This window comes from Atta colombica, unplaced genomic scaffold (genome assembly GCF_001594045.1).
Source record: "Atta colombica isolate Treedump-2 unplaced genomic scaffold, Acol1.0 scaffold63, whole genome shotgun sequence".
NCBI classification, from domain to species: Eukaryota; Metazoa; Arthropoda; class Insecta; order Hymenoptera; family Formicidae; genus Atta; species Atta colombica.
In genome coordinates, this window is record NW_017259554.1 from 252,023 (window position 1) to 267,695 (window position 15,673).

A 15,673-nucleotide genomic window follows, 5' to 3' on the forward strand; every position below is an offset into this window, starting at 1 on the left:
TTATCCATAACTGATGGTATAACCCATGGACAACATTAGTGTTTCTTTGATTGCCGGATGCAATTGACGTTCGATGTATCTGGTCAATGCTTGACTAGCACCCTGCAAAAATATTTCTTCCATTTCTTTTGTGATATACTCCTTAGATTGCCAATTCATTCTGTTTGGATCTTTCAAGTCTAAAGAGAACAGATTGTCAAAATTGTCGTTTACTACGAGATCTCGCAATACATGTTGTGATGGATCCTTATTCCGGAAATCATCGGTTAAATTAATTTTAGTAAAATTTACAGGTTTCTCTGTTGATTTACGTTTATTTATCAGAGTGTCCGTGAAGTTCCACGGTGTAAATACAAACGTAGCACGCGCGTACCGTGCCATTGAACGTTTCTGACGTGATGATAATTTGGTGATCCAAGAATTCTTCTTCCATACACCGAAATTCATCTCAGGGACGTGCGAGTAACGCAAACGTTGACTTTCGTTCGGTATGACAATATCTATTTCTTCGGCGTTGCCCGCTAATTGCCTCGGTTCCGCCGCATCATACTTATCATTCAGAGATAACGACAATGTTGGTGTTACCTGTAATAAACAAAAAATATTTAACAAAAGTATTTATGGACATCATAACTGCATCAATAAAAATATCTAGTAACCAGTTATAACTGAACACAGAGTTGTACAAAACTGTAATTCAATTAACAATTACAAATTACAATTACAATGTAATTCTTAATTCAATTAGTAATTATATTTCATAATTATTAATTAGAACTGGAAACAATTAAATGAAGTAATTGCGAAAAATAATTGTAAACAAACAATTATTTAATTATTAATTGTTAATTAATTAACTGTAATTGTAATTAGAATAAGAGCAATTAATGCTTTATAGAATATTGTATAAATGTATCCTTTTATAAAAAGAAGTATCTCGATATTGTTATGTGCATATGAAAAATATAAATAAAAGTTATCAAATAATACATATGAAATGAAAAATAATAAAATTTTGCCTAACAATTGAGTGAAAGTAATCGTGCAATTACAATTATAATTGTAACTGAATTAAATATAATTGCGACTCAACAATTACTTTAATTGTAATTATTTTAATTGTAATTACAATATAATTACAATTGCAACATAATTGTAATTACATCGAAATTGCAATTAAAGTAATTACAATTGTAATTAATTACATTTATTAATTAATTATGCCCAACTTTGACTGAACATAAAATGAATAGTGGACACAATTTTAATTGGAACAACATTGATATATTGTATGAGAAAAAATTATTTTAAAAAAAGATTATTATTTATAGATTTTAAAGTATTGATAAAGATGCATACGTATTAATCAGTTTCAGCTAAAGTTAAGTATTCCTGAAATATTTATAAAAAGTTCCTAAAATTCCCCAAAAACATTCCAAAGTATTTGCATAAAAGATAATAATCTTAGAAAAGCGATTTATTCTTAAAGTATAATAGGTTGGGAAAAAATTGCAAAAAATCTTATGTCATACAAAAATAAAAGAAACAATTCTTGTAAAATAAAATAAAAAAGTGTCTAATAAGATAAGTGTAATTAAAAAGAGATGAATTTAAGAATTAAATAATAAAGTAAAAGAGAAATAAAGACTAATTAAAAGTAATTTGCTCTTGTGCAAAGAATTACTCCGATTACTTTACAATGAAATTTTGGTGAAATGTTGCACTCCTTATATTCTCTCCCAGATGATTTTTGTTAATCAGGAAATGCTCCTCGCCAATGTTGTGTACTGCTCTCTCGCTCACTCGCAATTTTCGTGATATATACGAAAATATATATTCATACAATATTCTGAACATTTCATCGACATTTGTATATTCTGCGACCATTCTTTCACACTGTGCCGGAATATTCGGCACATTGAGAATATGAATCGAACTTTCTATGAATATTTAGCATTAGCTGAGGTAAAATATTTATTAAATTAGTAAAATAGTAAATTAATATTTTTATAATATATTTTTTGATGTATGCGTACGCATGACATCTATTTTTAGAAAAGATAATTTTTCCAATATGTAGCCTACCTTATTAATTAAGTGATACGGTGGCCATTTATCCTGCCGTTTGATTTGCTTATCGATGCGTGTAGTACGGCAGTCATAAGCATAGATCGATGCAAATCTGGGTTCTAGAAAACTGGATTCTGTACGTATACGCATCTGACCGCGTCCCCGGGTGATCGGATTGGTGAGAAAGTCTATTCCCGCGCGCCTCAGTCGCAGTGTCATTTTGCAGGATTCAGCGGAAATTAGGGCATGATGATTTCGCGGTATTAGGGACACTATTCCTGACACTGACAGATCGTTGAATACAATGCGCGTCCTCAGAAAATTGTGATCTGGATCGTACACGCATTGTTCCACTCGTGCCCAGTAACCTCTGGTCTCCTTCGTATTTTCTGAAAGCTACGAAATAGACTAAGGCCATGTGCATGACTTTCTTGTTATTCGCTCAATTATATAATTTTTTTGCAAATAGCGATAGAAACACATCTAATAACCTTATATACGATAAAAATATTGAATTTTTTTAAATATTAATATTTCAAAACTAAAAAACTTCGGAAAATCTTGAATATGTTGAAAATTTTGAAAAAATTTTCGAATAACTTTTAAAATATTAGATAATATTAGATATCTTTAAAATACTTTAAAATATTTAAAGTCTATCATATTTACTCAACTACATGTCTCGTTTTAGGATCTTAATTTATCTGGGTTCAAGTCACCCACAGCGTTTTTGATTGCATTTTTGATGACAGCTCTATAATTATCATAAATCTCAATGGAAAATATTTCTTTTTTTTAATGAAATGCTAGAATGTATAAAATAGAAATATCAAAATATATAAAGATTTTAATAATAAAAAACTTGAAGTAACAGGACTCTTAATGTTTAAAATCCAACAACGAGATATAAAAGGCTATTAAAGGCAAAAAAACTTAATAAAACTCCATTATTAGTTTAACATAAGTATAATTAAAGATAGAAATAAATCAAACTATAGAAAGTACAAAAGTTAAAACGCTAGAATACAATTACATACATCTTTCGATCTTACATTTAAGTCCTCTTCAAATATACAAAAAAATTTTATTTCCCAGCGCAGTATAATACAGTATTATTCAAAAATTAAGAAAGCGACTGTTTCGTTGCATAATTAGATGAGAGTTTATTTCTATTATCATTAAAGACAATCATTTGATGTTTGATTGATCATAAACTCACATTTTTCACAGATAAATTAAAAAATTTTTTTCTCTAACTGATATGACAAAAAAAAGGCATAATTTCTAGTTTAGAGGACAGAGTTCTATTGTTGATGGATTCTGTTTTCCATGCAAAAAATATTACTCTTATCATAAACATTTTGATAGAAAATGATTTTCCGCTTAAGTTCATTTTTGATACCATTAATAATAAAATCAAGAATATTACTCGGAAAAAGATATTTAGAACTAATAATTTAGAGAATAATAAAGAATCTATTAATTCATCTTGGTTCACTGTCTATGTACCGATTTTAATAGAAAATTCAAACAATTCAATAAATGATATCAAGGTTTTTATTAAAGTTATACAAATAAATTAAAGAAATTTATCAAAGTACATAAAGATCCTTTGAACTCTTTCTTGAAGTCTAATGTTGTTTATAAGATAAACTACAATGACTGTGACGCATTTTATGTGGGACAAACGGGGATAAAGCTGAAAACTCGGATTTCAGAACATCGAAATCATATACGTTGGAACACAGCTCTAAATCGGTAATAATGGATCATTGATCGCAATTGGGTGATTTTGATTGGAATAATATTCAAATCTTGGGTGAAGAACCAATTTATAATAAGCGCCTTGTCTCAAAGATGCTTAACATTAAAAAAACAGAGTAACAGTCTTAATCTACAGACGGATACAAGAAGGTCTTCATAAATCATACATTTCGATAATAAACAACGTTTGACTTTGCATTGCCAAGATTTATCGCAGTACAGTCGAATCCGTCGAGAATGTTAGACGCTATTCGCTGATTTTTATTTTATTTTATATATTGGATGTTACTTATAATGTGATATTAATTTTTTCATCGCTTTTAACAAAGCAAAATGAAACTTGACGTTTTTTTATAATACTAATATAATTTTTCTCAATTATCGGACTATGAGGTGAGTTTTTACTAGAGAAACGTATTATACTTGTTCTAAATAAAAAATTTTAGATTTGATAACTTATAACGTTTCTATGCTTCTTTATGTTCTCTCTAGAATAATGAGAAATTTTCGCAATCGGTCAACCAATCGCTTGATAATTTTCCGTTTTCTCTATTTTAACTGTCATCTAATTATGCAACGAAACAATCTTAATTTTTGAATAATGTATTATACTGCGCCGGGAAATAAAATTTTTTTGTACATTTGAAGATGGCTTAAATATAAAATCGAAACATGTATGTAATTATATTCTAACGTTTTAATTTTTGTACTTTCTACATTTTGATTTATTTCTATCTTTAATTATACTTATATGTTAAACTAATAATGGAGTTTTATTAAGTTTTTTTTACTCTTATTAGTCTTTTATATCTCGTTGTTGGATTTTAATAATAATTAAAAATTTTTGCCAAGAAAAATATTAAAGAACAATTTGTGAAAAGACTCAATAATCAGTTTTTTTTTCAAAAAATCATATCTTTATGATAAAAAAAGATACAGATAAAAATAAGTAGTGTTTTGAAAAAAGGAAAACACGAACTTTAAAAAAAAATACATTATATTAATTCATTTTAAAAAGTATAATTATTTGCGCGGCTGAAATGGGGGCATTTTTATACATACTCAGAAAAATGATATTGGAGGCATATCGGTTATTTTCTTCTTTAAAAAAGAAAAAAACTGCAATGAAAATATTTTATATTAAATATATAATGATTTCGACATTACTTACTTATTAAGTGTACAACTTTGCTTCCGCCGTTTTCCTATAGATGGCTTTAGCGGTAAGTGGTGGTCGAAATAAATAGATCATAGACGTCATACAATAAACTTGGGCATCTGTCAACATAACCCCATAGAAACATTAGTCGATTTGTGTCTGCATCATAAAGTTATTCTCGATTGAAAATGTTTACGAGCCAAATTCTCGTCATTTGCGGGAGGTTTTAATTTTTTGCTCCAATATGAAGAAATCTGCGGCTGAGGCTCATCAAATGCTCTCAAATACTTATGGTGAGGCCGCTATTAGTGAAAGAACGTGTCGTGAGTGGTTTCAACGCTTCAAGAACAGTGATTTTGACGTCCAAGGTCATGCTCTGTATTTGGTGGGACCAGCTCGGCGTAGTGTATTATGAACTGTTAAAACCGACTGAAACAATCACAGGCGATCGGTATCGAACGCAATTGATGCGTTTGAGCCGAGCATTGAAAGACAAACGGCTGCAATACAACGAGAGACACGATAAAGTGATTTTGCAGCAATGCCCCATGTTGCGAAAGTGGTCAAGACTTGGAAACGTTGAAATGGGAAGTCCTACCCCACCCGCCGTATTCTCCAGACGTTGCTCCCTCTGACTATCACTTGTTTCGATCAATGGCACACGGCCTGGCTGACCAGCACTTCCGGTCTTATGAAGAAGTAAAAAATAGGATCGATTCGTGGATAGCCTCAAAAGATGACCAGTTTTTTCGACGCGGATTCGTACGCTACCCGAAAGATGGGAGAAAGTAGTGGCCAGCGATGGACAATACTTTGAATCATAAATGTATAACCAGTTTTTTATAAAGCCTCGAATTTCGGAAAAAACGGCAGAAGCAAAGTTGTATACCTAATATATTTTATAACTCCTAGAAAATAGAGCAATCATTTCACTAAGACATCTCGCAAAACTGTTTGTTTGACAATGAATGTTTTAATTATAAAAAGAGACAATACAGCACTAATAAATAAGCACTACTAAAAACGAATTTTCACTTTCGATAAAAATTTGTCGAATTTACATTTGACGGGTCCAAGTTAACTAAATTTTTATTGCATCACAATTAGCGAAGACAACAATGAAAGAACTGCATGATCGACAGAGAAGGTTTTAAATTTTTTTATCCTGTCACTTCAACTCTGCAATATTAACCATAATAATAACAGCCGATTAAAATTTTCACCTGAGTCCAAATGATCCATTCATGTAGTTGAGGATTAAATCATGTAATTGAGGGTTTATCTGAATCGTATAAAGATCTAATATTTTGTGCAAGGCCTTAAGATCGCTAGAATCGCTTGGTATGCAAAGAAAAGGAGACGAGCAACAGCGATTCAGATTTCAAGTAGAGAAGACAATTTAATGAAAGTGCCATCTCTCCTAATGTTTATTGTATTGTAATTATCAACTGATAAATGAAATACATATTTAATACCCTTCATAGGACATATCATCCATTAGACATCTATATGATCTTTACAGCCATCTACAGCAACATCTTTCTTCACATTGGAAGTTAATTATTAGATATCCATTATAGATCCACTAACTCCATAATGGATGATCCACAAATCCATGATGGACGTTTATTAGACATTTATTATGGATACATTATGGCGCGAGTACATTATCACGAAATGAACACAGTTTCTCATAAAAAGAAAATTCCACGATCCTAATAATACACAATACCATTATTCGAGGGGCGTATGTTCTGGCGAACGTTATTAAGACAACGATATTCTCTGAATGTTCTTTGGAACATCTCTTGGAGATTTGCTATTAGGGGGACTGCTATAAGAACCATATGCAAAAATTAAGTTCCTCATATCTTACAACCTTTCTTTTGGAATTGCTTTCCAAATCTCTGAAAGAATTGTAACTGTCAGAGTATGCTCTCTTGTATTTGCCAAGATGAAGATAGCCAACATGTCCGGTTCCCTCACTAACATTTTCTTGTATCTTGTTGAAAAGGATTCATATAACAATATAACGTCTGTTACAGCCACACATTCTATAAATAAGTCTGTGTCTTTATATATATGTCTATGTGTTTATTAATCATCTTTCAGAGGCCTATAAAATATCTGTAATTGATACATATGAGATTTAATATAGACATCTATGAATAATACATCTAATGAGGTTTTATGGACAAATAAAATGGGTGCGTTCAGCAGAACGCAACTGCTGCGCAATGATTTGCTGATAAATTTGCAATATGTTGAATTTCTGCTGAAGTTCTTCTGGTATGATTGACATATGACATATTAAGTGTACAACTTTGCTTCCGCCGTTTTTTTTCGAAATTCGAGGCTTTATTTATTGTAAAAAACTGGTTATACATTCATGATTCAAAGTATTGTCCATCGCTGGCCACTACTTTCTCCTATCTTTCGGGTAGCGTACGAATCCCGTGTCGAAAAAACTGATCATCTTTTGAGGCTATCCACGAATCGATCCAATTTTTTACTTCTTCATAAGACTGGAAGTGCTGGTCAGCCAGGCCATGTGCCATTGATCGAAACAAGTGATAGTCAGAGGGAGCAACGTCTGGAGAATACGGCGGGATAGGACTTCCCATTTCAACGTTTCCAAGTATGTCTTGACCTTTCGCAACATGGGGCATTGCTGCGAAATCACTTTATCGTGTCTCTCGTTGCGGCCGTTTGTCTTTCAATGCTCGGCTCAAACGCATCAATTGCGTTCGATACCGATCGCCTGTGATTGTTTCAGTCGGTTTTAACAGTTCATAATACACTACGCCGAGCTGGTCCCACCAAATACAAAGCATGACCTTGGAGCCGTGAATATTCGGTTTAGCCGTCGACGTGGAAGCATGGCCGGGAATTCCCCATGATTTTTTGCGCTTGGAATTATCGTAACGAACCCATTTTTCATCCCCAGTCACAATGCGATGCAGAAATCCCTTCCGTCTTTGCCTTTCAAGCAGCTGTTCACAAGCAAACAAACGCCGTTCAACATCTCTCGGCTTCAATTCGTACGGCACCCAATTTCCTTATTTCTGAATCATTCCCATGGCTTTGAGGCGTTTTGAAATGGCTTGTTGAGTCCCAATGATCGTGCCAATTCTTCTTGATTTTGACACGAGTCTTGCTCAAGTAATGCCTCCAATTCTGCATCTTCGAAAATGTCTCTTCCACCGCTATGCCGGTCTTCGACGTCAAAATCATCATTCTTGAAGCGTTGAAACGACTCACGTTCTTTCACTAATAGCGGCCTCACCATAAGTATTTGAGAGCATTCGATGAGCCTCAGCCGCAGATTTCTTCATATTGAAGCAAAAAATTAAAACCTCCCGCAAATGACGAGAATTTGGCTCGTAAACTGACATTTTCAATCGAGAATAACTTTATGATGCAGACACAAATCGACTAATGTTTCTATGAGGTTATGTTGACAGATGCCCAAGTTTATTGTATGACGTCTATGATCTATTTATTTCGACCACCACTTACCGCTAAAGCCATCTATAGGAAAACGGCGGAAGACTTTAATCTTCACAATTGCTTATGGTTACTCCTCGATTGCATGCTGATTCGATCTCCAAAAATCGATTTACGTACTGTTTTGTAACTTTTGATGAGTCTCAAATATACCGATAACATCTAAACTCGATCATCTGAAATATCTCGATCGTTTTATGATAGGAAAAAATGTTTCAGATGAAAGCTGAATGGTTTCAAGAAGAATGTATTTGGTCAAATTGTTTTTCTTCTAGATGGACTGTGATGGCATCAAAAAAATATGAAAGTCACCTCTACTTGTTTAAATGAAATTGTATAATTTTTTTTACACACGTATGTATATAAATATGATTCCTTTAATTATTCTGCATATAAAAGTATTAAGATAGTGATATCAAGAAACCAATAGTTTATGAGATATTTTACTTTATTCTGACATATTATGTTGAATAAATGTTAAATATTAAATATTTCGTGAACTATTTTTTGATATTTGCATCTTAATACTTTTATGAACAGAATAATAAGATGAATCAATTGGTGTAAAACATATATAATTATTTTTAAAAAATATATAATAAATGAATAATTTTTTAAATAAGCAATTATATATGTTTCCTTTTCACCAATTGATTTATCTTATTATTCTGTTCATAAAAGTATAAAGGTACGATTATCAAAAAATTAATAGTTTACAAGATATTTAATATTTTATGCCAACATGTGAAGTATAAAGTATCTCGTAAATTATTGGTTTTTTTACATAACTATCTTAATGTTTTTACATACAGAATAATTAGAGAAACTATATTGTGTAAAAAAAATCATATAATTTCACTTAAAAAATGGAGATGATCTTCATATTTTTTTAGCGCCCCCTAGAAGAAAGAAAATATAATCAAAATACATTCCCCTTGAAACGATACAACTTTTGTTTGGCACTTTTCCTTCTATTGTTAAAAACAAGCGAGTTAAGAACAAGCGAGAGTTATCAGGTGACCTGTTTTAAATGCCTCATCTTTACAGAATGGGGAATAAAGTCGATAAGGACCCCTAAACAACTCGGAAAATATAAGTTTTATAAAAAAATGTTTCAGACAAAAGTTGTAGGGCTTGAAAAGCCCTATTTACTAATCTATTTACTGATCTTATCAGTTTGATTTTGGGTGGCATTGCCAAAGTCAAGTCAAGAGCACATCGATTTTTTAAAATAAAACATCTTATTTTTTATTTCAGAATCTAATCACTGATGCTAAGAACTTTTTAAAACACTGTATAAATAAAGTTATTTTTCATTAAGTATTTTTCGAGTTATAAGACTTGAAAGTTACAGTACCGTTGGCATTAGCATTACGCAAGTGTTCGACCGACAATTAAAACTTCTTATATATTGTTCAGAATCATGTCCTGGATAACATTTGTTAAGATCAAGGCCATTGAAACTTATTCCTTTTATTTTCATTTTTGAAAATATTTATTTTTATTTTCACTAAAAATTCATTTTTACATAAACAGCTCGAAATATTGCAGCAATATTATTTTGAAAGATTGCAATATTTCATAAAACAATATTGTAGCAATATTCCTGTGTCCGCAAAAATAAAACATTGCTGTAATATTTAAAAAAATATTGCGTATATATTGTTATAACATTATTCAATAATAACATTATTCAATAATACAATATTCAATAATTATTCTAGTTTTATTAATTGCATTATTATTGTTTTTAGCATCGTATTCTAAAATACATACGATTAAGTTATGATCAAAAAATATTCAGCAACCTAGGAAGCACATCCAAAAAAGATTGGAATCTCCAAGAAACTCATTAACTCGATTTGCGTAATTCTTTTTCTTATTGCGAATCCTAATTTCTTATAAGGCTCCTTATAAGCCTCTATTCTATTTTACATGTCTACCGACAGTGATCGGTGTCGTTGCGCAGTTTTTTCATCATATAAAATATCTGCGCAACGATACTGATAACTGTTGATAGGCGTGTAAAGACAGAATAGGGACCTTGGACGTTTTCTTATGAGAGGCGTATCCCTATCATGGCGGAACTGCGTACATATTTAATGAATTATAATATTGTAACAATATATTTTATTTATATCGCAACAAAATATTAAAATTACAATATTTCGCAATATTGTTGTAATATTTCCAATAAAATGTTAAAATTTCAATATTGCAGTAATATTGTTACAATTTTTTTAATATTGCGCACTATTGAAATATTGCTGCAATATTTCGTGTTGGGGTAGACATTCATATAATTTTGTTATAATTACATAATCATTTATACATATGTAAAAAAACGTTTTATGAGCAATATTTATGTAGATATTTTATGTAGTCAATATTCACATTTCTAAGGAATGATTTTCTAAATAAACAAGGCTTTTGAAAGTTTATATTTATAATAATAATAACCTTCTCAGATAGCATTTATGTTGCATAAGATATTTAAAAGACATTTTAAAATATCTTATATTTAAAAATGTCTAAAAGGCATCTTTAGATATTTTCCTTAATTTTTAAATAGAATCTGGAAATTCCGTATTCTCACACACGAAGTCATTCTTTGCTTCCATAAAAAAGGAATCATAAACAGAACATATTAATCGCCAGATATGTTATTATAAAAAATTTTTTTCTTTTTTTCCTTTTTTAATATATTTAATATATATTTTTGTTGATAAATTTCTTTCTCTGGATTGTATCTTATTCAATTAACGCGTACTACAAACGATTGAAAAGGAAAAGAAGAATTTGTTATTATTTTATTGACTTGCGATAATTTTTTTTAATATTATGCATTTCTTTCTTTGTCATCTTGATACTATATTAACACTTCTTTGACTAGCGATTTTGCGTTCTTAATTAATAAACTTGTTTGTAATTCTTTATTGTCGTCTGTATGTACTGATGATGATCAAATCTTGACCGAAACGTCTATGTTTTCTTATATAATAATAATAAATATATTATTTTCGTTTTAACATCTGCCATCGGTACTATATGCTCCTTATTATTTGTAAAAAACATCATTTTTTGTTAAAGTGAAATTAAATATAAATTTCGAATATAAAATTAAATATAAATGGAATATTATTCTTAAAAGAAGAGACGAAATTCACTTTGTATTAAATAAATTAAAAAAAGAGAGAAATCTTACTTTTTGAAAAAGATATTACCTTTACGGCCATACGGGAGACAGACATTTCCAGGGGAACGGAATGTAGTTCGCGTTGATACAATGTTCCAATCTCTTCTTCATCCAAATTGTTTCTTCTAATGGAATCCCTATGTAGTGCGTCCAAGGCGCGTTCTAATCGTCCACTGCACGCATCCCAATCGCTAATACCGGTATATGCAAAACCAATTGACAAGAGTTTAAATAGCCAAACCGCCGGCTGTCTGAACTGCATTACCTATGGCAAATGTAACAATTCTGTTTATGGTTGGGTAAAAAAAATAATTACAACCAGTGAATTTGATTAAAAACAAATTTTTAATTTTTTACAATTAATCACTGACAATGATAGAAAATGAGATGCGGAAAGAGCATGGTGCTTTATAATGGATAATATTGGTCAAATTTTTGTATTTTGAGTCATACAACGATCATTACGGATTTATATAAGTGTGCATCTGTCTACGTCCTGCCATTAAAATATCTTCCAAAGCATATCCTGTAGAAACTTGATGAATTCAAGGAGTGCTCTGAAACAGAGCATGAAAGAGTCTCCATTCCGCTTATCGTCAACAACAATCGAATTGTGTGAAACTAGGAAGTGATGATCTTTTAAGTAGCTCGTTAATGTTAATTGTAACACATAGTGAAACAATATAAATTTATGAATCTGTTAACCTGTCATCCTTGACAACCAGTTTTTTAAAAAACAAAATTATTAATATAAATCAATAAAGGATTATTTAATTAGAAATATGTTTAATCTGACAGAATCTTTTTTCGCTCTTTCTTTCTTTCTCTCTTTCTTCCCTTTCTCTCCCTCTCTCTCTCTCTCCGTCTCTCTTTCTCTCTATTTTAATTAATAAACTTTCTATATATATATATATAGATATAGCTAAATAAAACTAGGCTTATACTAAACTAAAAATTTATCGAAAAATTTAAAGCTTCAGATAAAAGTAACTTTTTAAACAGATAGCATCTTGACCTAAGTATATTGCTGCAGTTGGCTGCATATGTATAACTGGTACTGCTTGCAACCTATACAGATAAATCAAATTGCGAGATTCTACGATGTTGCTATGGCGAAATTGTATTGTTCATCCTTGTATGGTAATACAAAATCCAACTCCATTCATCTCGTCACTATTTTTACGCTTCGTTGATTGTTTTGGATGTATTTAACAAATATTTGCACAGCGGTTGGATAATTCGCTTTCCTAATACTTCTCATATTGCTACAGAATAATATGAGAGTATTAGGATTTTATATATATTCGATTATACCCAGTAAGCAAAACATCATTACTACGTTATTGCAAGAATCTTCAATAACATTTTCAAATACGTTATATTTAATATTGCATACAACATCATAATGAATAACCTTTGACCGCAATTTGGAGGTTTCTATAATATAATATTTTATCATAAAATAATGTTATAAATAATGTTGCGTTAATATTGAATCAATATCTTAAAAACATTGAGTTACAATATTGTACAATATTGAAAAAGCATTATAAAAACGTTTCGTGTTTGTTGAAGTAACATCTTATAAACATTGCAATTCAATATTCGAGAACATTGATTCAACATTTTTGAATATAAACTTCCAATATTAGGCGAATTAATTTTTACATAAAACTAAATATTTACAGTAAACGAAATATTTACACTTCATTTTATGATGTATTAAAATATGCTTCATTTGATGCCTTTGGCTCATCTAAAAATCATTTCATTAAAATACACATCAACATTTAACATTGCAATGTCTCAGCAATGTTTTTTTTAACATTATGTGCTATAGTTACCAAATATTCAGAATTTATATTATTAAAATATTTCTTAAAGTTCTTCGGAAATATTTATATTATAAGATAATATTATACGATTAGAATTTATAAAATATTAGATAAAAATTTAATTTACGTTAATAAAATTAATAAAATTAATATTTCAAATGTTGATCTAATGTTTCTTACTTACTAGGTAGTATCTTCGATTATAGTATTCTTCAAATATTCTTTAACAATATATCATATACTATTGCAAAGCAAAAACTTTCATTCTTATGTACCTAAAATACAAATACTATTGTAAATTTTAAAAAGTTTCTTTACTAAACCTGTCTATACTTGATTGACTATTTCTTTACAAAAAGAAATATATTTGTAAGATTTTATTTGCTTTACGTGTATATTTTTTTAAATCAAAATATAAGTTTAAAATGTTTTGATAAATAAGTTTAATATGTTTTGATAAAACTATTGCCAAATATATCCTTTTTTAACGCATTTATTTATAAAATTTCTAAGCACTTCAATATTAAATAAATACAAATTTAAATAATAAAAAGTTTTTAATATTTTTTTCAAAAGTATAGAAACATGAAATGAAGGAAAAATATTTAAAAAATTTCTATTATAATATTATTTAAATTTTTTTCGCGCTGTCAACACTTTACCTCGGATATTTTCATCACTTTGGTTGTTATAATGCGTATGTTTCGCTCTACGCGAATTTTCTTATTTAAATTTGTAATTAATTAAAATTTATAATTTTGGAAAAAGATCGGACACTTACTTACGCAGAATATTTAGATCGCTTTCGTCTTGGGACGACAACAGGTATATTAATTAGTGCTCATAGAAACACACGCGAAATCACTTACATCTATTCCCGTCGAAACATCGAAGAACAATGAAAGTGTGTGGTACGCGCACACCTTTCGGACACGCATCGCGGCGATTTCCCACTGAAATCATCCTTTCTTTTTGGCAAACCGCGTTGCGCGCAGCTACTATGCAAGCAAGAGACATGAGTAAAAGGGGCTTTATTAGAATGTAGACCGGATATATAGAGTATGGAAAAAAGAACTCGGAAAATATACGTTTTATAGAAAAATGTTTTAGATAAAAGTTATAAGATTTAAAAAGATCAATTTACTCATATTATTATATTATATAGTTTGACCTTGAATGTCGCCAAGGTCAAGTCAAGATCAGATTAAACATTGATTTTTTTTTAATGTAGCTTTTTGAGAGCTCTTCAAAACACTATAACAAAATATTTTTTCTTTAAATACTTTTTGAGTTATGAAGATTAAAAATTACAGTATTAGTAGTAGCGCGGTAGTAGCATTACTCAATGTCCAACTCAGTGTCTGACAGACGACTAAAAACTTTTTAAATATTGTCCAGAATCATGACTTATAATATTTATCAAGATCAAGATTATTGAAAATTGTTCCTTTTATTTTCATTTTTACATAAAAATGAATTTTTAATTCATGGATAGCGATCTTTTTTCTCCACCCGATATAAATTTACAAATGTGCTATTGCATTATATATCAGAATTGGGCATAATTGATTAATAAATGTAATTAATTACAATTGTAATTAATTACTTTAATTGCAATTTTAATGTAATTATGATTATATATTGCAATTGTAATTGAAATAATGGACAGTTAAAGTAATTGTTGAGTCATAATTATATTTAATTCAAATATAATTATAATTATAATTGCATACGATTACTTTCACAATTATATTAGGCAAAATTTTATTATTTTTTATGATATGAGGAGCAATCTTTTAAAATGTGTTTTGTTCAAAATTTGTAATTTTCAGAAGACGAGAAAGAAACTTCGAAGAGAAAAATTATGTACTTCACAGAAAATGATATATCAATCAATAGGATGAGAAATATTAAATAAAATTGCTAAACAATTGCTAAAAATGTTAAACAAACGCATTTTATCTCTAATTAAAAAACATAATGCACTTCAAAATATTTGTTTTTTTAATATATAAATTAACGATGAAAAAATATTTTCTGAATATTTTAGAGTAGCTTATAATATATCTTTCAATTGAACACTATGGTACTTCTAACTAAAAAAAAAAAAAAAAAAAAAAAAAAAAAAAAAAAAAAAATTTT

General features: G+C 29.6%; 1 protein-coding gene across 1 annotated transcript in view; it reads right to left on the bottom strand.

The window, feature by feature from the left end:
• Positions 1 to 15,673, bottom strand: part of LOC108692165 — a 25,840-nt gene continuing 10,167 nt past the window's right edge. Inside the window, exons 2-4 of the mRNA XM_018200322.1 lie at positions 11,725 to 11,961; positions 2,086 to 2,466; positions 1 to 585 (exon numbers count right to left, since the gene is read on the bottom strand). Of these exons, the coding sequence (XP_018055811.1) occupies positions 1 to 585; positions 2,086 to 2,466; positions 11,725 to 11,961 (1,203 nt within the window). The remainder of the gene's footprint in view (positions 586 to 2,085; positions 2,467 to 11,724; positions 11,962 to 15,673) is intronic.